General features: G+C 38.6%; 1 protein-coding gene across 1 annotated transcript in view; it reads left to right on the top strand.

Annotated features, from left to right (window-relative positions):
- ZNF423 (zinc finger protein 423) overlaps positions 1-24,121 on the top strand; it is a 387,723-nt gene that overhangs the window by 333,038 nt on the left and 30,564 nt on the right. Inside the window, exon 7 of the mRNA XM_089689472.1 lies at positions 4,734-4,849. Within this exon, the coding sequence (XP_089545598.1) occupies positions 4,734-4,849 (116 nt within the window). The remainder of the gene's footprint in view (positions 1-4,733; positions 4,850-24,121) is intronic.

Genomic DNA, 24,121 nt, shown 5'->3' with positions numbered 1-24,121 from the left:
TTTGGAACATTTCCACTGAGAGCATACAGTCATGGCCAAAAATATTGGCACCCCTGCATCTCTGTCAGATAATGCACAACTTTGCCCAGAAAATTATTGCAATTACAGTGTTTAAGTATTCTCATGTTTATTTCTTTTGTATGTATGTTGTCCCTTTGGCAAACTCCAATCTGGCTTTTTCATGTTTCTGTGTCAGCAGTGGGGTCCTCTTGGGTTTCCTACCATAGAGTCCCTTTTCATTCAGATGGTGAGGTATAGTGCGAGCTGACACAGTTGTACCCTGTGCCTGGAGCTCAGCTTGAATTTGTCTGGAAGTTGATCGAGGTTCTTTATCCACCATTCGAACAATCCTTCGTTGCAATCTTTGATCAATTTTAATCTTTCGTCCACATCCAGGGAGATTAGCTACAGTGCCACGGGCTATAAACTACTTGACAATGTTGTGCACAGTGGACATAGAAACATTAAGATCTCTGGAGATGGATTTGTAACCTTGAGATGCTTTTCCACAACTTTTTGTTCTAAAATCCTCAGACAATTATTTGCTGCTCTTTCTCTTCTCCGTGCTCCATGTGGCACACAGAGACAGACAACAGAAAGGTTGAGCCAATTTTTCAGCTTTTTAACTAGTTGTTGGTGTGATTTCTATATTGTCAGCACCTGTTAGTAGATAATTACAAATTACAGGAGCAGCACAAACTTGGAATTAAATTATTTCTTACAATTTTAAGAAGGTGCCAATAGTTTTGTCCAGCCCATTTTTGGGTTTTTGCATGGGTCAGATTTGGCTTTTTTTCTCCACTTTTTGTGTTGTACCAATGCAAACAAAAGAAATAAACATGAGAATGTCTAAACATTTGTAATTGCAACAATTTTCTGGGTGAGGTGGTGCATTATCTGACAGAAATGCAGGGGTTCCAATATTTTTTGCCACGACTGTATTTATTGGTAGGTGTTGGAAATTAGAAATTAACTAAACAATAGTGTCTAACCTTTTGCTGCATAAGGAGCATTTTTAAAACCCATGTTGAAAAAAATTACTATGTGCCTTTTAATAGGAAAGTGTATGTTCATATGTGTTTGTTTGTTATGGGATGTTGAACATGTCCAGAGTAGAAGGTCTACATCAGGGTAAAAAAGCTAATTCCCCATGATGCAAAGGAATCCATCCCTCTGCTCCTGGTAGGGTGTGCTGCAAGTCTATGGACCATAGCAATTTTTACATTTCTGCTATGGACCCATTAAACTGAAAATAACTTAAGTAATAAATAATTCATACATTTTTTTATTTTTAGGATAAACAAATCTTCCTTTGGTGCTATTTCTTGAAAAAAAATTATTTTGTATGCAATTCTTAGACATTTTAAGAAAACTAAAAAAAATAAATTTTTTTTGATCAATGTTCTTTAAAAGATGAGTTTTACTGTAGATAAAAAGTATTGATTTTATTTCTGTCATCTGGCTGATTTAAGATTGCTCTAAAATAATGATTCTGGTACATGGTATTGTAAAGTTATTTACAATGTATTAAACCATAAATGAGCCAATCTCTGCTCTTTTTATATTTCAATGGTTTTTATTAATTTTAAGTTTAAACAGTATAAAACAGAGGCAACAAAACATGCCCACGCAGGGGCTATCAATTAAAAAAAAAGTATAATAGAGAAAACAGTGCTCTAACTCCCAACAAGGCAAAAGGTACGCCCACGCAGGGGCTATCAATGGCACATAAGTTACAGTAACATTAATGTAACTCTGACTGTAACAGCTAAAGGCAGCTGTCCACTGTCACACCAAAAACAAACAGAAAAAGAGAGAAAGGAAAAAAAAAAACAAAGAGCAAGAGCGCCAATACCAAACGCCAATGCCAAACACCATTACATCCATATACTAGCCGGGGGGAGCGTGGGAAAGGCACATTGCAACCACGGCTCCCATATTTTCAAAAATTTACGCTGGGAGTCATTACATATACTCTACATCTGTTCGTTGAGCATTATAGTGGTCATACGATCCCGCACCCCCTGAAGAAGGACAAACGGACTCTTCCAGGCCTGAGCAATTGTTCTAGTGGCCGATAAAAACAAATACGAAGCCAACTTCTGCTGATGAGCCAAGAGGCCCAGCATGGGGCAACGAAGCAAAGCATACCGAGCATCCCGGCGTATGGGGAGATGGAACAAAGTGAAAAGGAGGCCAAACACACAAGACCAAAAACGAACCAGTCTCGGGCATGACCACCAGATGTGCAATACATCGCCACGATGGCCACAACCCCGAAAACATCGATCACTACAGGCAGGGTTAGCCTGGGCCAAATGAGCCGGAACCCAATACCAACAAAACAATACCTTATAGGCTGCCTCCAGCGTGGTCGTATTGAATGAGCATTTAGCTATGAGTGACCAGGCCTTATTCCAGTCCTCCGGATCCACAGCCACTCCCAGGTTGTGCTCCCACTGAACAACATATGAAAGAGAAGTATGCGACGAGCGTCTGTTCAGAGCTGCATAAAGAAGGGAGATAAGGTCCGGGGCGCCCGGACGCTGCTGGCAAAGCTGTTCAAAGGCAGATTTCTGGTATTGGAAAGCAGAAGTGCCCCACAGCCAGTGCCGCAATTGAAGTTATCGATCTCTGCTCTTTTTAATAAAATTGAGATTGTCAAGAAACTGAACCAACTACAGCTTTTTCTTCCAGCATGAGAAATATTTTTGCAGCATATTCATAATTATAGAATCTTATCCTTTAGGCTCTTTCACATGTATGGTACCCATTCAGTCTCAACAGATAAGAGTCAGTTCAGAAAATAATGGATATCACTTTTGAGACATCCATTTTTGCTCAGGGTTTCCCTCCATAGAAAAATCAATCCCATGTAATCCCTATGGGTGCGCATCTACCTGTATCTGCCCTCTGCTGGTCTGCTATATAAAAGTTGACCAAAACAAAAATTTTTGTGTTTGGTCTAATGGACTTGAACAGATCCAGAGGTGGGTGGATGTTGACAGACGCAAGTCCAATGACATCTGCCCACCCATAGGAATTGGTTGCTGTCCATGTTGATCCCTGTAATCACAAATCAGAAAACGAGTAGGTAGATCACTTATGTGAAAGGGGGCCTGTATGGAACATGTCTTCACCAACATTACAAATATTACTTCCATTCCTAATGTAGATTCTTCTGCTCATGATTGGTCAGTTTTAATGTGTTATCCAGAATTTTATTATGGATTCCATATGTAGTATAAAAAAAAAATCTCCATAGTCCTTCTCAATATGTTTATAGGTTAGGTAATATACTACATCTCTGCACATCATGTGTAGGAGTTTTCCCCAGAAAATAATGATGACAGAGCTTTAAAAAGTGTGGTTGACTGCAGCCACCCCCTTTTACATTAAAGCAAAGGGATGCAGTGGAAAAAGTCATCTGTGGACATTTTAAAGGTTTTTTTTATATTTATTATTTATTTATTTTTTGTATGAACTGCTTTAGTGCTAGTGAATAACCTTTGTTTTGGATTAAAATGGTCTAAAATATGTAAGGGTAGTATACCTTTTGAATAGGTTTACTGACCCTCTTCTACATTCTAAATATTAATGGCATAATATAATATGTGTTAGATGCCTCCAGCATTCTTTAAATGTCTATGGTTAGTGATACCTGCATTGACAAAGAGATCAATGACTGCTGAATCACAGAGGGTTCAGTGATTCAAGCCTTAGAGACTTGGAATGCCTGTGCCCCTGACATGATACCAGTGCTTTTAGTACATTATTTCTTAGCTCAGGAAGGCCTCCAATGAATCCCAGCTGTGAGTTTCCTTTCAATTTTCTTTAGAGATGATAAATTCATTGCACCCCAACTAAAGATATATTCAGTTGTCAACTAGAGTAGGGGTCACTGTTAATGAACAGATGCCTTCCTAATAATGAGGCGTGGGGAGACATAATAGGGAATAATCATGTGACCATGTGACAACATATACAATACATGGGCAATGCCTTATTTCCCCTTTCACTAAGGGAGTGATAACAAGCACATCCAACAATGCTTATGGTCACCTCCTCTCCTGTCACGTGAGGCCTTCAGCGCAAAGTGGGTTTGGACTTTCCTTTGAAATTTACACTCTTGATTCCTCTTGTGAAATGTGTGTAGGCACATTCAAAGATTAGCTTCACTGAGCCTGTACTGACTTAACAAAACAAATAATGGATGCTACATTCACTGCACTGCATAGCAGTATTAAGTTTTTACTTGTTCAAGGGGAGTTGCATTCTAACATTGATGAGTACAAAACCAATTCCCAGCATCATGGAATTGGAGCATTAAAATGCACAAAGGATGAGTACCTTTTTTTGTAGATTAGGCTGATTTACTAAAGGATTAAAGAATGTTCACACAATAAATTCTATTTAAGATTCTCTTTATCATCCAATCATTTAAAAAGAACATCTCTGTTTACGGATTTCTTCTGTACATGATTGGATAATTGAAGTGGATATTCACGCAATATATTTTGTAAACATTCTCAAATTGTTAAGTAGATCATCCTCAGAGCCTTTAATTTTCTTTTTATTGGACACAGAAAACTTGGTTTGTTATGAAAAACTCAATGCTTTGTGCACCGATTGAATAATTTCTTCGTAATGGGATTTTATTTTTAAAAATTATGACTGTTACTTAATAATACTGATAACTAGATTTGATGTCTAATCCTCACTCTATTGTTTAGTTTTTGTACAGGCAAATAAGCTACAACAGCATATATTTGCAGTTCATGGGCAAGAGGATAAAATCTATGACTGTTCCCAATGCCCGCAGAAGTTCTTCTTTCAGACAGAGCTTCAGGTAAACATCTTTGAATATTTATATTGTGAACTTTTTGAGAGTTTTATTGTGTGCCTATCCATACCTAGTCTCTAAATAAAGAAGTAAGCTGGAAATGAATAAAATATGGGAATGAAATTAATCTGTTGCTTTGTATTATATATTCCCACTGTCACATTTAGTAGGTGTCAGTGCAGAAGATTTTTACCACAAACAAAAGATAAGTTATAGAGATATAGATAAGGGAAGCCACAGTGAGGATTGTAAAAGCATATGTGAACTCTGACAATGAAGTTCCTATTCATCCCTTCTGGTCTGTTAAATATTCTATTGAAAATATTTTGTTATATCTGCTCGATAAGTTCAATACCTGTTATACCTGCCAGAAATCTTGTGCTGACTGTCATGAGTTAGCATTGTCCCCAGCTGTCTCTGTGGACTATAAAATATCACATATGTTATGGGGAAGGGGAAAAAGGTAGGTGCTTTGTAGTTTTAAAACCATTTCTGCCCTTGTGCAACAATGCTGCTTCTTCATATATACAGTATTGCAAATGAGTGTCACCCTACAAAACAAGATTGTTACTGGATCACCAGGTTAGAGGAATGCTATCACACCTAGTAATTGGCAAGCTGCAATATATTACATTTGTATTCTTGGATTTAGTACGGTAGCAATGACAAAACAAAATCAATATTTTTAATCAGCGCACATCACAAAATGTGGGTTATAGGGATAGTACTATATATTGTGCACAGAATTCTACATGCACAGTGTCATTATTAGCCAGTTTTAGAAACTTTTTTACTGTCACATTAATTTAATGATTAACATAGCAATGCAGTACTACTCAATACCAAAGAACGACACACATAGTACACGTATTAATACACCTTTGTTCACAGTTGTCATGCTTCTGCTGTTGCGCAACAATGCATGACAATGGAAAATACATTGGGGTTTATTTACTAAAGGTAAAAATACTGTGCACTTCAAGTGCAGTTGCTTTTTATCCAAGGGGAAGCTCTGACATGAGGCGAAGCTCTGCTGATTTCTGTCATCAAATCATGTGCAAGCAAAAATGCTGTTTTTTTTTATTTTCCTTGCATGTTGCCTTCAGATCTAGAGCAACTGCGCTTTCGTTGCATTTGCAGTGCACAGCTTATTTACCTTTAGTAAATCAACCCCATAGATCTCTATCTGTAAAAGTTTTCCAATCACTAGTGAGTCAATTTGATGTTTGTTTTTGACCACAGTGACAAGAGAATTTGATGGAGCAAGTTGGAAAATTTTTCTCAAATAAAAGAATTTCTAACAGTGTATGTGTTTTTCTTTCAGTAAAGTCCATTCACTCCAAAATCAAATGTCAAAGGCAAATAAATTCTTTCCAACATCATTTAAATGTTCAGATAATTTTTTTATGAATTTTCCTAAGAATTTTAACTCACAATTCTCACCATCTATGGCCAGCTTTAGCTTTTTAACATCACACATGAACAGCCACACTAGCTCACCCATGCTTAGCTGCAAGGTGAGATCTAAAAGTGGTATTAAATCCAAAAGCAAAAATGTATTAAAGTGCAGCTTACCAATTCTTAGATATGGTGGCTGCATTTGTTTCTTTTTTTAGGCTTTCTTTCCTTTATTTTCACCTGGTGATCTGGCCAATAAGTCTGCTGTTTTTCAAAACAAACTCTCTTGCAGATGTAACTGTTATAGAAATGAGAATCACAATTTACAACTGACAGGGGTGCTTACAATGATCAACTTTTATTTATTTATCCCAAAAGAAACAAAACTGTTTGCTCTAACTGCTTATAAATTGTTAGCTGGAGTTCAGCTTCAGTTTGTTAATTTATTTAAATCTGCTAGTCCAATTAACACTCCTCTCAGACTGACAATGCTGTGCTGTCCAAAGATGCCCCTGAGTGCGTTCATCCATAGTGGGGGTACTCTACTATAAGAGGTGTGTTACTAGCCAAATCACCAGGTGAAAACAGAGGGGGAAAAAGCCTTAAAAAAAAGAAAACTAATGCAGCTGCCACATCTAATGATTGGTAGGTTGCACTATATTACATGTTTGTGTTTAATACTGCTTTAAACAGGAAGTTCACCATACCTAGCTTAACCGTTTCAATACCGTGCAATTTTACACCTTCCTGCCCAGGCCATTTTTCAGGTTTCAGCGCTCTCACACTTTGAATGACAATTGCGCGGTCATACAACACTGTACCCAAACTAAAATTTTATCGTTTTCTTCACACAACTAGAGCTTTCTTTTGGTGGTATTTAATCACCGCTGGGGTTTTTATTTTTTGCTAAATTAACAAAAAAAGACCAAAAATTTTGAAAAAAAAAACACATTTTTCTTTGTTTCTGTTATAAAAGTTTACAAATAAATAATTGTTCTTCATAAATTTAGGCCGAGATGTATTCTGCTACATGTCTTTGGTGAAAATAACCCAAATTAGGATGTATTATTTAGTTTGTAGGAAAGTTATAGAGTTCACAAACTATGGTATAGATCTGAATATTGATCAATCCTGAAGTACTGACAGCCAATCTAATTTCTTGAGGTCCAAGAATGTCAGAATAGTACAGATATCCCCCAAATGACCCCTTTTTGCAGAGTAGACAGTCTGACGTACTTCATAAGAGGCATGGCGAGTTTTTTGAAGTTGTATTTTTTTGTCATAATTTTTCCGAAAATGAAAAAATGAAAAAAATTATTTTCACTATTTTTTTTTTTACATACTGTCACCAGTGCAGTACAGCGTCATCATATAACTGACATGGCAGTGAACAGGGACACTGACTGGTGACAGTATGAAAAAAAAAAATATATATATTTTTTAAATTTTTTTATTATATTTAATTTTTTATTACATTTTTTTTTATTTTTTTTAAGATTTTTTTTCATATTTTACTATGACCAAAATAGTACAATGTTACCATAGTAACATTGTACTACTTTGGGGAAGTGATCAGTATTTTATTTTTTTTTCCTTACACAATTTGCTTATAGCAAAGAATTACTTTGCTATAAGCAAGCATTTACCTGAATGAAATCGATTCATTCAGCTTTTTTTTTTTTTTTTTTTTTTTTTTTTGTGCTTAGCTGTGATTTGGTCACAGCTAATCACATGACATGTGCATGTGATTAGCTGTGACCATTCACAGCTAGGCACTAGTATACAATGGATGGCATCATGAATGAAGCCATCCATGTATACAACTGTCATGTGACCTGCTGTGATTGGTCACAGCAGGTCACATGGTACCAGCAACGGGAGCCGGTACTCGGATCTGTCATCGGCCGTGTCCGAGGTGCACGGACGGCGACAGATCGCACTGCTGCGCCGCTCTGCACTAGCGCAAACGGCGCATGTGCGGGAGCACGCCAAATGGTGTGCACCCGGAATGGAGGAGCACATCTGAAGCCGCCAAACGGCCATTGGCCAGGCGGCTAATGGTTAAATGAAATTTAAAATCTCTATTACTTGTCCATGTATGAAAATAAAAAAAACCCCATATACTTACTAGTCCATAGAGTTGAGTGTTTCCTTCCTTGCAGCAGACGTTCTCCTTGCACTGCTTTATGACTGCACCACCACCTTAAAATGAGATCTGGTGCATGCGCAGTCTGCTACAGTCCCTTGGACCTGGCAGAAATTGGCTGGGGCCTGCTTATGCATGAGATCTTGTAAGCTGTCTCGATGTGTGACATAAACATCAGGACGGCAGCAGGTGGCCGAAAACGTCATCCTTGGATAGACAAGGATTCAGGAAGAAAGGTTAAAAAAAGGGTATTTACTGTAAAAGTGTAAGAGGGAGAGTAGGCAGGAGAGAGGATGTTATTTAAATGGGTGAAGGTCCGATTTAGTTCCAATGCATGGCTTTACAGTAACCTGACGTAGGAGTCGACGGTAATCAATCCTTTCATCACGCTGATCTAAACATGAGACAGGCGGACTCGGGAAATACCAAACCAGTTCACCCCCTGGGCTGTACAGATACATACTGTTGGCTGGTTTTGTTTATATATTCCTATATCTATCGCCTCATCTTCTGTTAATTACACAGCTTTTTCCTCTTGGGCATTGTATTTCTTACAATAGGATTATATTTTACTGTTGCCTTGGTAGTAAAGGAAGACTTGAGAGTGGAATGGTATGGAGCTATTTATCCAGCAACATTTGCATCCTTCCTAAAGGCCCAGTGATGCATATAAACAGCACATATCCCTCTGGTTGCTCACATAAATGACCTCACCATTATAAAAAGTCTGTGCATCAGAGCAGACCACATTGCCCCTGTACAGCTTGACTGTGTTTGCTGTCAACATTTCACACTCTGATTTGTTTTAGTGTAAAATGATTTAATTGTGTACAGTATAAGTTTCATGTCATTAAAACTAAACCCCGATCATGTTATTTTAAAATGTCGTCTGCTGGATTCACTTCTTTTCCTTGGTAATACTTCCCTAGGGTCTGTTAAAGCCTCTTTTATTTTTCGGTTGACATCTGTACAGCAGGTACCGTTTTAAGAATTAGATCAAGTCAGTGTAAATCATTTGTGCATCAGCCCAATACAGATAAGCTGCATTGATTGGTCACAGAGCAAAAAGTGTTTCTGTTCACCTCACGTGCCTCTCCTCTTATTTGGTGGTAATCCATATAAGTGAGCCCTGTGTTAGCTATTCTCATAGGAGATTAGGCACTCTGCTGCATCCACTCATCCAGAAGCAGCTTTCAACATTAGGCCTCATTTTTTATCACAAGACATCCATGTTCTCACATGCATGAGTAATATGAACCTACTTCTTATCTACATACATATGGCTATCCAATAATACAACCAAATGAAGCTTAGAACGCCACCTCGTTAGAATAGGATAGGGTACATTCAAACAATAGGCATTTCAATTCCATTGTACAGTGCGCACATCTTAAATCCACAGCTAAAGTGCATATAAGGTAGATTTTTTTTGTACCTGCCAAGGGATTTGTATTTTGGTCTATTTAATCCTGAGATAAACACTGCTAGACATACAGCCATCCTAGAGACCAGGCTTTTCTCTGCTGCAGTTAATCCATTACAACTCGGTCACCTCCCTGCCTCCAACCTGTGATTGGACAGTATAGGAATAGCAGACTGTCTATTTCTACCTTCATGTTTCTTGTCAGTATATGTAGCCCACCTTATTGGCTCCTAATGCCTCTCTCCCAGATTGCATTCTAATTTACAGGAGAATAGGTTCGTATAAAATAAAATTCAGGCAGTATGGTTTGCATTGAAAATAATGACGTTTTTGAAATGACTGACTTCACCCATTTCAATAAGCATCTGGCTGGATGGTAGTTGAATTAGTATAATAGTTGATCTTTTTTGAATATAGTGAAGAGTGAATATCATGTCCTATAACCTTGGCAGGCCACAAGTTCTCAATCTAATTACCAAAGGCTGAAAAAGAGATTGGAAAGGTGTAGACAGGCTAGAGTCAGTGGGACTTTTACCCAGTGACTTTAGGGACTTTGTCAGTGGTGTATGCCAATTAAAACAATAGCTTTCTGTAACAAGTCGACGCACTTTGGAAAGACTTGATAGTCATGCAGATAAAAGCAATCTCAGTCTAGCTCTGCCAAGGCCATATCTCTCCACATGTTTTGCCTCGCCCTTGGGGTTTAGTCATGGATGTCATGAAGTGGCCTGCATGGAGCTAGGCTTAGGCTGCTCTTGTATGACCATTGGGTCTTTCAACAGTGCAGCGATTGGGACTTCCCTTTTTCAATTTATGTAGAGCCAGGACAAGCTCCTACCCTGATCCAGCACCCATAGCATGAGTCCACTGGGTTTGGATACAGAGACCTAAGTGGCAATCCAAAACTTGTAATTTTGGCTTAAAATAGGTTTTTGAACGTTTAGGCTATTATGAATGCAGATACTGTGGTTCTGTTAAATTTGATAGATAGATAGATAGATAGATAGATAGATAGATAGATAGATAGATAAATTAGATAGATGAAAACTTTACTTTTCTTGTATGACTGGACCACAGAGCTTGTCATAGAAATGTAGAGAACAGTATTTCTGGCAAGTCTGAGTTTGAGATAAAAACTTGCATGTTGAATCAGTTGAGCATGCCAGTCGTTTGCATTGTAATAAATGCAGTGGTTGTAACAAGTGCATTAATAAGCTCATATGTGACACAAATGGTTCCCACTTGATAACAGACAATAAATGAAGTTGGACTTGCCAATACTACCTTCAGAGCCAATTCGCACTAGTATGGTGACTGGTGCACTTCACCGCCCCCTACTGCCAGCTCACCACAGCCAGAACGGCCAGCTTCTGGATGGTTAAATTGCTGCCGTTTAACTGTGTGGCAGCTGTCCATTTAGTGTGATCGGGCCTTTAAAGTGAAGAACTTCCACCAATTCTGATTAATGATCTGCCTTGCTTCTCCACTTGAATACTTAATAATTGTAAAGGCTGATTTTTTTTTTTGCTGGAAATAATAAACATGCTATACTTACCTGCTATGTGCAATGGTATTACATGGGGCAGCAGCTTACTTACTCTTCTGGGGTTTTCCACCAGCGCAGTCCCCTCCTCCTCCTCTCTGAGTGCCCCAATAGCAAGTCGGCTGCTGTGGGGGCACTAGCATGGGTTCTCTTCTGAGCTGGGTTGTGTTCATCCATAGATACACACAGTGCAGTTCAACCCTGCTCTGGATCCCTCCTCATAGGATTTGAATGGCAGCAGCAGCAGGAGCCAATTGCTCCCTCTGTTGCCTCTGTGTCCTGCAGACGGGCACAGCACCGGTGTGCTCAAAATGATGATGCTGGTCCACAGCTGTATTTACATTTAATTTATTACTGAATAGTTGCTAGATTTTAGGCTTTGCTTGAAGTTTAGTCCTACAACCCACAAATACCAAAATAAATATCAGATTTTTGCAAGATTCCACTTAAATATGTTCACTGTGTATCACTGAAAATCATATCAAACACTGCTGGTTTAAGTGTTTTTTATTTTTATTTTATTGGTATATGCAAATTATCCACAATTCCTAATGCCTATATTGTATTCTTCCTGTTTCTGTCAGTGAAATAGCTACGATTTGCTGCATTTGATTCTGACAGTATTTTGCTGTTCTACAAAAACACAATAACAAATTAAAGTTCTGGTTCAAAGCCAGTGAAATCCTGTCTTTGCTTCTGTTTTCAACTTGGTAAATACCATAAACCAATGTCCTGATTATAGTCTTAATGGCCAACTGTTTTACCCAATTAGCATTCTTAATTACACGTTTCCTAATTTCATAAGAGCTACGCATAGCAATTCTGTGCAAATATCAGCTTTCAGTGAGCTGGAAATTCAAATTTTTAACTGTGATTATGCAGTTTATATTGTGGTTTAATATGATCACAGTACCGAGAGAAACATGGAGTAAGCCAGTGCATTTTTAATTTTGCATCCTTTTTTTTACTCAGAAACTCTGCTAGTATTTTTTTTTTACTTTCTGATTCTGATTTTCAATGAATATAATCTCTTTCATCTGGAATATTTCAGTTATTTGCTTGATGCAGAAGATGAGTCTTTATTTATTTACAGTATTTTTAGATAATGTTTTAAGATCTTGAAACCTTAAGCTTTAATGAAAACATTAAAGTGGTTGTAAACCTCAGACATGAAATATGAACAAAGCACATTCCTATATAGTGTGTACTTCTCTCAATCCAGAGCACCAAGTGTCATTTCTCTCTGCTGGTTTGTTTTTCTGCTATCTTCACCAGTCAGAGGTAAAAAAGGTGACAGGGGAGGGAGCTCCAGCACACAGCCTGTGATTGACAGCCTCAGCTATGTTTCTGCGTGCTGTGTGAAGGGGGTGTGTTCCTTCCCTCCATTCAGTACTCATTGAGCTTTGCAGAGTGTAACTTCAACTCCCTACCCCATCCTTTCTGAAAGCTCAGACAAGCTGTATAGATTCTGCACTTTGAATGGCTGTAGAGAAGACTGTAGGTGAACCTGTATAACTCATGTCAGAGGATTTGTTTCATCTCTGTGTATCACTTGAGGCTAGTCCCTTCACTAGCTATACAGTCATGGCCGAAATTGTTGGCACCCTTGATATTTTTCCTGAAAATCAAGTATTTCACACAAAAAAGGTATTGCATTAACACATGTTTTGCTATACACATGTTTATTCCCTTTGTATGTATTGGAACAAATATAAAACAGAGGCAGAAAAGCAAATATGACATAATGTCACACAAAACCCCAAAAATGGGCTGGACAAAAGTATTGGCACCCTTAACTTAATATTTGGTTGCACACCCTTTGGAAAACATAACTGAAATCAGTCGCTTCCTATAACCATCAATAAGCTTCTGACACCTCTCACCCGGAATTTTGGACCACTCTTCCTTTGCAAACAGCTCCAGGTCTCTCTTATTGGAAGGACACCTTTTCCCAACAGCAATTTTAAGATCTCTCCACAGGTGTTCAATGGGATTTAGATCTGGGCTCATTGCTGGCCACTTCAGAACTCTCCAGCGCTTCTTTGCCATCCATTTCTGAGTGCTTTTTGACGTATGTTTGGGGTCATTGTCCTGCTGGAAGACCCAGGATCTTGGACGCAAACCCAGCTTTCTGACACTGGGCCCTACAGTGCGACCCAAAATCCTTTGGTAATCCTCAGATTTCATGATGCCTTGCACACAGTCAAGGCACCCAGTGCCAGAGGCAGCAAAACAACCCCAAAACATCATTGAACCTCCACCATATTTTACCGTAGGTACTGTGTTTTGTTCTTTGTAGGCCTCATTCCGTTTTCGGTAAACAGTAGAATGATGTGCTTTACCGAAAAGCTCTATCTTGGTCTCATCTGTCCACAAGACGTTTTCCCAGAAGGCTTTTGGCTTACTCAAGTACATTTTGGCAAACTGTAGTCTTGCTTTTTTATGTCTCTGTGTCAGCAGTGGGGTCCTCCTGGGTCTCCTGCCATAGCGTTTCATTTCATTTAAATGTCGACGGATAGTTCGCGCTGACACTGATGCTCCCTGAGCCTGCAGGACAGCTTGAATGTCTTTGGAACATGTTTGGGGCTGCTTATCCACCATCCGGACTATTCTGCGTTGCAATCTTTCATCAATTTTCCTCATCCGTCCACGACCAGGGAGATTAGCTACAGTGCCATGGGTTGCAAACTTCTTGATAATGTTGCGCACTGTGGACAAAGGCAAATCTAGTTCTCTGGAGATGGACTTGTAACCTTGAGATTGTTGATATTTTGCCACAATTTTGGTTCTCAGGTCCTCAGACAGTTCTCGTCTCCTCTTTCTGTTGTCCATGCTTAGTGTGGCACAGACAGACACACAATGCAAAGGTTAAGTGAACGTCTCTCCTTTTTATCTGCTTTCAGGTGTGATTTCTATATTGCCCACACCTGTTACTTGCCCCAGGTGAGTTTACAGGAGCATCACATGCTTGTAACATTCTTATTTATCCGCAGTTGTGAAAGGGTGCCAATACTTTTGTCCAGCCCATTTTTGGAGGTTTGTGTGACATTATGTCGAATTTGCTTTCTTTCCTCCCTTTTTTTGTTTTGTCCCAATACACACAAAGGGAATAAACATGTGTATAGCAAAACATGTGTTAATGCAATACGTTTCGTGAGAAATACATGATTTCCTGGAGAAATATCAAGGGTGCCAACAATTTCGGCCATGACTGTATATAAGGGTTTACAACCACTTTAACTTATAAAGCATTTTATATTTTATTCTGGGTCAACATAAAAAAAACAGTTTAGGCAAGACCACATACATACAAGGTTTTATATAGGTATAACCAACTTATGTAGAGCCCAGTATCTTTGAGATCCCTGTAAACTAAAAGATCATATGCACAAAGACTTTTTGGCTGTACATATTGCTGTCAGAGAATAAACATGTACAATTTTGGCATGGTGCATTTAACCTTTGTTTTGTTTTTTCTTATACCATCTTGTCAAATTACAGACCTTATCACAATTCTTTTTAACCAAAAATATTCCTATGAGGGTATATGTATATTTACTGTAATTTATTCTTGCTATTTAACTGTAAAAACCTGCCAAGTGCAGAATTCCAAAAGTCCTGAGACTGCTGCTGGGTGTGGTCATCTGGGAAGTGATGTCACCAGTTCCAGCAGACTCTGAGCTGTCATATACAGATTACACTCTATAGTATTACTCTTTGCTTCTCTTCTGGCTGCTACATAATAGGTTAAGGGAAGAGTGAAGGAGCTAGACCAGCTGATGAAAATAGGCTTTCTAAGTGATTGCTTCCTCTTCCTTAGATAGATTGACCAGTAGTCAGTATGGATCTGATATCTAATCTCTTAGATTGTAAGCTCCAAGGAGCAGGTCCCTCCTATCCCACTTGTATTGAACTGTATTGTTGCTGTATTGTCTCTCATTATATTGTAAAGCGCTGAGCAAACTGTTGGCTCTATATAAATCCTGTATAATAATAATAAACTCCTTTCTATAGCCAGTATTACAGATATTTTTGGTCAACTGTCCAATCCTGCCATATTGGTACTCTTCCGCTAAGAACATTTTTTTTGTTCTCCTATTTTCCTTACATTAAAAAGGATATTTTAGGTGTATATACAGTATAAAAATGTGTGCGCCATAAAATATCTACATCATTAAATATAATTATGTTTTCAGAAACAAGGAATGCACACAGTTCATCAAAGCAAATTAAGTTTGCCATAACTTCTAATATTCACTGGCACTTTTAAAGAGCTGTAACTCATGATTAGCATAGAAACCATTTGGAATAAAATGACAGACCACATTTTCCTGGTTGGAGATGTAATAACAGAAGGAAAGAATGTTTTCTATACCTGCCCAGATGTGTTCTGGAAAGCTGAACAGTAGCAGTATCAGCGCATATCCCTGGTCACATCAATTATTTATTGTTCTTAGTGAGGTTCTTGTCTGCAGTAAAGGAGATGTAGCCTTCAACATATTATTCTGTCTGTGCTACAGTTGTTGCACATACACAAAAACAGTCTTGTGTTGATTCATACTGTTTATAGTATTGACTTTTTGTCCTGACAAACAGGCTAAAATACCATTCATTTAATGAAACTTGTTTTCTCTGATCGGCAGTAGTAATTTTTATTCCTCAAATAAAAAGGTACTACAGTCAACAATTTATTAAGCAGACCTACATAATTTAGAATACATGTTATATACTGCATTTTTAATCATGGGAAAAAAATATATATGTATGTGTATGTGTGTATCTCTAGGCAAAACATTTTCTTAGTTTTCATACAGTGGGGAAAGGTTGGACCCTCTGTTGAATGTGTATTGCTGTCTTTGTTCCCATTGGGGAAATTCGCCTGCTTTATTTGATGAACATTGTCACCGAGAAAGAAAGTGAGGAAAATCCAAAATTTTAGAGTTATCCCCAGAAGGAGATAAAGGAAAATCTTCCAATGAGGACATCTCTCTAAGAAGGGAATTCCCATGACTTTGGGAGATTCACTCTAACGTGCTGTTGTGTCTCCTGGACAGGCATTGAAGAGAACCATCCCCAGTAGAACACAAACCACAAAAAATAAACTGACTGGGATCTTAACCATCCACTACTCTAAATAAACAAAATATTTTATATATTTATAAATATATGTACACTATAAAGAGTCTGTTTAGTTATTACTGATATTTTATGTATGAATAGAATGGCAGTGGAATACTGCCTCTGAGTTCTTTTGACTTGCAGGGATTCTACTAATGACATCCTTAAGTTGGAAATACTGGCTCATAGCAACTCTGCCGCTAAAAAAGATATTAAAAGTAAAGGTTTCACTGCACAGAAGATTCACCTCTCCCATTGCCTGTATCTGCTGATCTCCACTGTGGTGAAGAGAAAAAGCTGGCTAAAAAATCTGAAAAAGATACCTGAAAGTGTTGATTTCCTGGTCCCTGCTGCGCTCTATGGTTCCCTCTGCTGACCTCTTCATCACTACAAGACTTAACAGTCACAAAGGGGATGGCAGATTGAACCACTGAACTCAGCGGGGGACCAGGAATCTGACATACCCAGAAGTGTTGGTTTCTGAGGATACCTCAGCCTGCCTTTTCTCTTTACAATAGCAGCGATCAGTGGGTGGGCAGTGGAGATGTATTTTAAATGTCTCCTTTTCAGGGGGACCTTTATTGTCCACATCTATTTTAGCAACCAAGTCCCTTTAAGCTTTTTTGCAGCACTCAGTCCTACCAAACTGCCACATACTCCTTAAAGTAATCTTGTCATGCACTTGTCATTTGTAGTACAAATACAGTGCACTCTGCATTTGTTTCCCCTAAGTTGGTTCTTATGTGCTGTAAAAGCTTCAAAACTTGGCATGGTTAATAAGTAAATATTAACCTGCAGCTCTTAGGCAGGTTTCTGGAATGCCTCCTCCCATGTCCCTGCATGCAATCTGAATTCCTTACTGGCCCACAAAGATCTAGGCACTATACATGCTGGAGCCCCAGTTTGGACTACAAAGTAAGTATTTGCATATCTGGTTACCTGAATTTGGGGGCTTCAGGAAAAATCTTGTGATGGTCAGGGCAGGTTAGTGTAGTTAAGATGAGAGCATGTGTGCAAAAATTCAACTTATTTTTGTTCAAAGCTGCAGACATCTGAATTACAGTTGTGACCAAAATTATTCAACCCCCACTGAAATTGAGTGTTTTGGCCAGTTTGACATTGCTTTTGATCATTCAGTCATCTTGCTTACATTTACATTAAAGAGGCACTTGTAGGTCAGACAAATATAACATAACAGTTATAATGAAATAACCACAAATGTCTTTTCTGTGCTCACAGCATTATCAGTTTTATTCAACCCCCAAGTGACATTCAATCTTAGTACTTAGTACAGCATCCTTTTACAGTTATAACAGCTTTTAAACGTGAAGCATAGCTTGACACAAGTGTCTTGCAGCGATCTACGGGTATCTTCGCCCATTCTTCATGGGCAAAGGCCTCCAGTTCAGTCACATTCTTAGGCTTGCGCACTGCAACTGCTTTCTTTAAGTCCCACCAGAGGTTCTCAATCGGATTTAAGTCTGGTGACTGCGATGGCCACTCCAAAATGTTCCAGCCTTTCCTCTGCAACCATGCTCTAGTGGACTTGGAGGTATGCTTGGGATCATTGTCCTGTTGAAAGGTCCAACGTCTCCCAAGCCTCAGGTGTGTGACGGACTGCATCACGTTTCCATCCAATATCTCCTGGTACTGAAGAGAATTCATGGTACCTTGCACACGCTGAAGCTTCCCTGTACCTGCAGAAGCAAAACAGCCCCAAAGCATGATTGACCCTCCACCATGCTTCACAGTAGGCAAGGTGTTCTTTTCATCATAGGCCTTGTTCTTCCTCCTCCAAACATAGCGTTGATCCATGGGCCCAAACAGTTCTAATTTTGTTTCATCAGTCCACAGAACACTATCCCACAACTTTTGTGGTTTGTCCACATGGCTTTTGGCATACTGCAGTCGACTCTTCTTATTCTTTGGAGACAGCAAGGGGGTACGCCTGGGAGTTCTGGCACGGAGGCCTTCATTACGCAGTGTGCGTCTTATTGTCTGGGCTGAAACTTCTGTACCCACATCTGACAAATCTTTTCTCAGTTCCTCAGCAGTCACACGGGGACTTCTCTCCACTCTACGCTTCAGGTAGCGCACAGCAGTCGAAGTCAGCATCTTCTTTCTGCCACGACCAGGTAGCGTTTCAACAGTGCCCTTTGCCTTGAATTTGCGAATGATGCTTCCTAAGGTGTCTCTTGGTATGTTTAACATCTTTGCAATCTTCTTATAGCCATTGCCCTTCCTGTGAAGAGAAATCACCTCTTCTCTTGTCTTCCTGGACCATTCTCTTGCCTTCACCATGTTTGTAACCACACCAGTAAATGTCTAGAAGGAGCTGAGTATCACAGTCATTTTAAAGCTGCCTAATTGGTGCTTATTATGCTTGATTGCTGCTCGGTGACATCCACAGGTGTTTTCAATACCTGATGGAAAGCACCTGTATGAACCTCTGTTCTTCAGAGTGGTAGTCTTTAAGGGGTTGAATAATTGTGGCAATGAAGAAACCACATAAGAACCATTTACTACTGTATTACATAAACAATTGATGTCATTTTAGTTGCATTTGGGTAGTTACAACGTCCTTGTAGGATTTGATTCTGAATACAATTCCAAATGTACACTATAGTCCCTAAACCCCTTTACAGCATTGGGGGTTGAATAATTTTGGTCACAACTGTAATTGAAATGTCTGGATACTGTGTTTACATTTCTTATACAATATATTTTATTGACCTTGCATGTCTCGAATTTAAGCTGTGGGTGGCCCTGTTGGTACCACCCAGCTCATCAAAAGTAGATTGAAAACTTGAAGGAGCCAGGTGGAAAATTGTCGATTCAACAGTGACTGCTTTTAGTCATACACAGTAACTGTTCAGCTATTAAAGAAGCTGCGGGTGCTTGAATACAATGGCTAGCAGTGCAGATTCCTCCATCCATACTGTTTAGCAGGCTGAACATGAAAAATATAGCAATGTATAGCTAGCTTTAAAAATGCTGTTTGTAATGTCATTCCAAGAGGTTGCTAAAAATGTCAGCCGTTTTAATAGATTTTATGTTCACATTGTTATTTGTGTAATAGTTTAGATTTATTGTGATCCAAGATGTATACAACTTGGCACTCCCATCTTTTTAGGGCTTAAAAGTTGAATCTAGGCTCCATTGTTAATAAGGACAATGTCAGGAATTGGGTTAAGATTTCACTAGGGTCCTGAAAGACCTGAGATACCCACAGAGTAAATTATAAAGTGGAATACAGTGGAACATAAAATTGACATGACAGTCATTTAAAGATATAGTCAATGTAAAAGGCAAATGGTTCAAATGCAAGGTCCACAATTATATTAATGCATTTTTCTTACTACAGGCAAGTTCCGTTTTACTACAGTTTTTATAGATGAGTCTGTTAAAGCATTAAGAACATGTGGCCAAAGACAAGTTGCGGGCTTCCTTAGTCCTGCTCTATTGTCCAGCACTCTTGGATACCCAAACAGCAGAGTGCTGCTATTCTTGCAAACAACATCCACCATAGAAACACTGGGGAGCATGTAGCTATCAAAATGTGACGAAGATATGAGGGAATTGTAGGACCAGTTGAACTGGAAAAAGTCTGTAAAGGTCACCTTGTTGGTGGAGATCTTAGACAAGACCAGAATTTGTGTACAGCGGAGCCAGGTTGGTTAGAATTATGTTGACTTTGCTTAATGTGTTTTTGGAGATGGAAGACATTGGTGTGTATTTTATTTAATCAATTTTCTTTTAAAGATTTTCTTTACAGCAGTAGAGATGCCAGATTTTCCTTTATCTTTTACATAGTTTTATTAAACTTGTACAAAATAATTGTATCTTCCATAAATACAGCACATTTCATACTGCTTTATTGCTGTTGGCTTTAAAGTGCAAAAAGTCTATTAAGATAAAACAAGATGAGACCGCCAACCTTCTGAAATTATTTTTACAAAATAAGTGTAACCTTTGTAAATTTAGTAAATTCCCTGATAACCTGGCTTTGTAGCCATTTTTTAAAGTGATCCTTTCACCGTTTTGAATATACCTATAACACACCCATTACCTACAAAGAAGAAAATGGATACTAGCTCTCTTTCTGCCTGTGATTCCAAACTCTTTTCTATTAAAGAAAAACGGCAAAAAATATCTTCAAAAACCAACACTTCTAGGTCTTTTGACCTCCTGGTTTCTTGCAGCACTGTGGTTCCCCCCATTGACCCTTCCATCACTACAGGAAACAGTAGTGACAAAGGCGCTGACGGTAGGGTCCAGAGCACATAGTGAAGGGACCAAGACAGTCCCTGAAGTATCGGTTTATGTAAAAGGCTTTAGCTGCTAACTTTATTTTCTTGTATGCAGCTAACAGGTTCTGTAGGCATTTTCAGAAAGGCTATGGAGTCACTTTAAGATAATGAAATTTAGTCACGAGTAGCCAGCTCCCCCCCGCAAACCACAAGTTCTCAGTCAGTGAAAAGCAAAGTTTATGTAAGTTTTATTTTGTCTATAACTATTTAAAACTTGCCAGTAAGTTTGCTAGACATGTTTTGTTGGCAAGTGTTTGAAACTTTAAAGTGCAGTAACTTTTAGCTGAGCACAATTATTTCAGGAAGATTTAGCATGCAGTGGTAGAATTTAAATAGTGTTATCATAAGCTGCATCAGTCAAAAAAGAAACTTCTGTGATTCCCAGAACTCAATCCCCGGAGTATGGCATACTGTGCCTTTGTTGGTCGTGTACGTTGTCAGTCATACAGTGTTTAGTGATAGTCTCCAGTTATCTTTGTGTCAACTCTCTCTTGAGACTGTTATATTCAAAACACAGCAGTAAGAGAAACTTCCCACGGCAACTTAAGATGTTGCCACTGGCATCTCTTTGCAGGTTAAAATAAAATTAATATACGTTTTGCTTGTTAAAATGTAGTATTTGCTATGCATCCATACAATGTAAACAACCTGTCAGCCCTGTGAGTCATTCCATGATTTGTCTCCTAGAAATGCAACCTTCTGTGTGAGCCAGAATAGTGAGAAACATTCTAAATCCAGTCCTGATCAACTCTAGCATCATCATCCTCTGCCTGTTTTTACATTATTTTAAAATTTCATCAGCATTATTTGTGTAACACACAAATTGCTCAGCATTCATGTCTGATTAGAAATAACAAGCATCTCTGACCCCTAAGTTACACCAACCCATATATTTGCACATGATCAAACTTTCCTAAGTGCAAGAGCCCAAGCTGCAATTAACCACTTGCCCTCCTGAGGATTTACCCCCCTTCCCGACCAGGCCATTTTTTTGCGATATGGCGCTGTGTTAGTTTAACTGACAATTGTGCGATCATGCAACGCTGCACCTAAACGAAATTTATGCTCTTTTTTCCCCCTAAATAGAGCTTTCTTTTGGTGGTGTTTGATCACCTGTGCATTTTTATTTTTTGTGCTATAAACAAAAACAGACAGACAATGTTGAGAAAAAAAAACAACAATATTTTAAACTTTTTGCTATTAAACCTGTCCAGTAAAAAAAATTAAAAAAAATCTAATTTTGTCATAAATTTTGACCAAAATGTATTCTGCTACATGTCTTTGCTAAAAAAAAAATCCCAATATGTGTAAATTAATTGGTTTACATGAAAGTTATAGCATTTACAAATGGCCATATATATATATATACTGGAATTAAACAAAAAATGTTTTTACTAGTAATGGCTGCGATGAGCGACTTATAGCGGGACTGTAGCAGGCATTCTGACACTGGGGGGGAACTGACTTGATATCACTGACATCACCAGTGACACCAATACAGTGATCAGTGTTAATAAAAATCACTGACACTGTACTAATGGCACTGGGCAGGAAGGGGTTAACATGTGGGGGTGATTAAAGGGTTAACTGTGTGCTGTTTCACAGTGTGCTGTGTGAGTGCTTTCCACTGTAAGCACACTGCTTTGTGTAGAGCCATACAAATCAGTGTGCAGGAGCTGACGGGAGAGATCTGTGTTGTTTATACACAGGTCTCTCCCCTGTCATAGATACTCGGGAATCATTGGGTGCCGGCGAGAAATCACCGGGATCCGGTGATTGACAGCCCGGAACTGCAAAATCACGCATATATACGTGATTTTGCATACACGTGCCTCCCTGTAGCAGTATTTCTGCTATAGGGCGGCGCGGAAGCGGTTATTTTAACTATTGTATTAACCGTTTCAATATCGTGCAATTTTACACCTTCCTGCCCAGGCCATTTTTCAGGTTTCAGCGCTCTCACACTTTGAATAACAATTGCGCGGTCATACAACATTGTACCCAAACTAAAATTTTATCATTTTCTTCACACAACTAGAGCTTTCTTTTGGTGGTATTTAATCACCGCTGGGGTTTTTATTTTTTGCTAAATTAACAAAAAAAGACCAAAAATTTTGAAAAAAAACCCACATTTTTCTTTGTTTCTGTTATAAACGTTTACGAATAAATAATTGTTCTTCATAAATTTAGGCCGAGATGTATTCTGCTACATGTCTTTGGTGAAAATAACCCAAATTAGGATGTATTTTTTAGTTTGTAGGAAAGTTATAGAGTTCACAAACTATGGTATAGATCTGAATATTGATCAATCCTGAAGTACTGACAGCCAATCTAATTTCTTGAGGTCCAAGAATGTCAGAACAGTACAGATATCCCCCAAATGACCCCTTTTTGCAGAGTAGACAGACCGACATACTTCATAAGAGGCATGGCGAGTTTTTTGAAGTTGTATTTTTTTGTCATAATTTTTCGGAAAATGAAAAAATTAAAACAATTATTTTCACTATTTTTTTTTTACATACTGTCACCAGTGTAGTACAGCGTCATCATATAACTGGCATGGCGGTGAACAGGGACACTGACTGGTGACAGTATGAAAAAATATATATATATATATATATATATTTTTTTTTTTATTATTATATTTAATTTTTTATTACATTTTTTTTTATTTTTTTTAAGATTTTTTTTCATATTTTACTATGACCAAAGTAGTACAATGTTACCATAGTAACATTGTACTACTTTGGGGAAGTGATCAGTATTTTTTTTTTTTTTTTTTTACACAATTTGCTTATAGCAAAGAATTACTTTGCTATAAGCAAGCATTTACCTGAATGAAATCGATTCATTCAGCTTTTTTTTCTTTTTTTTTTGTGCTTAGCTGTGATTTGTTGACATGTGCACGTGATTAGCTGTGACCATTCACAGCTAGGCACTAGTATACAATGGATGGCATCATGAATGAAGCCATCCATTGTATACAACTGTCATGTGACCTGCTGTGATTGGTCACAGCAGGTCACATGGTACCAGCAACGGGTGCCGGTACTCGGATCTGTCATCGGCCGTGTCCGAGGTGCACGGCCGGTGACAGATCGCACTGCTGCGCCGCTCTGCATTAGCGCAAACGGCGCATGTGCGGGAGCACGCCAAATGGTGTGCACCCGGAATGCAGGGACACAATTGAAGCCGCCAAACGGCCATTGGCCGGGCGGCTAATGGTTAAAAACATGTTGCATGAAGTTGAACAAAACACAGAAACTCTAATTTCTCCCCCGTCTCCCTTCCATGCTATCATCTACACGTTCTTGTGCGTGTGCAGATGCACCCCGGTCTT

Source organism: Staurois parvus, unplaced genomic scaffold (genome assembly GCF_062004578.1).
Source record: "Staurois parvus isolate SC_StPar_1 unplaced genomic scaffold, SC_StPar_1.0 ptg000476l, whole genome shotgun sequence".
NCBI classification, from domain to species: Eukaryota; Metazoa; Chordata; class Amphibia; order Anura; family Ranidae; genus Staurois; species Staurois parvus.
The sequence above is the reverse complement of the archived record's forward strand: the minus strand, read 5'-3'. Positions and strand labels throughout refer to the sequence as shown.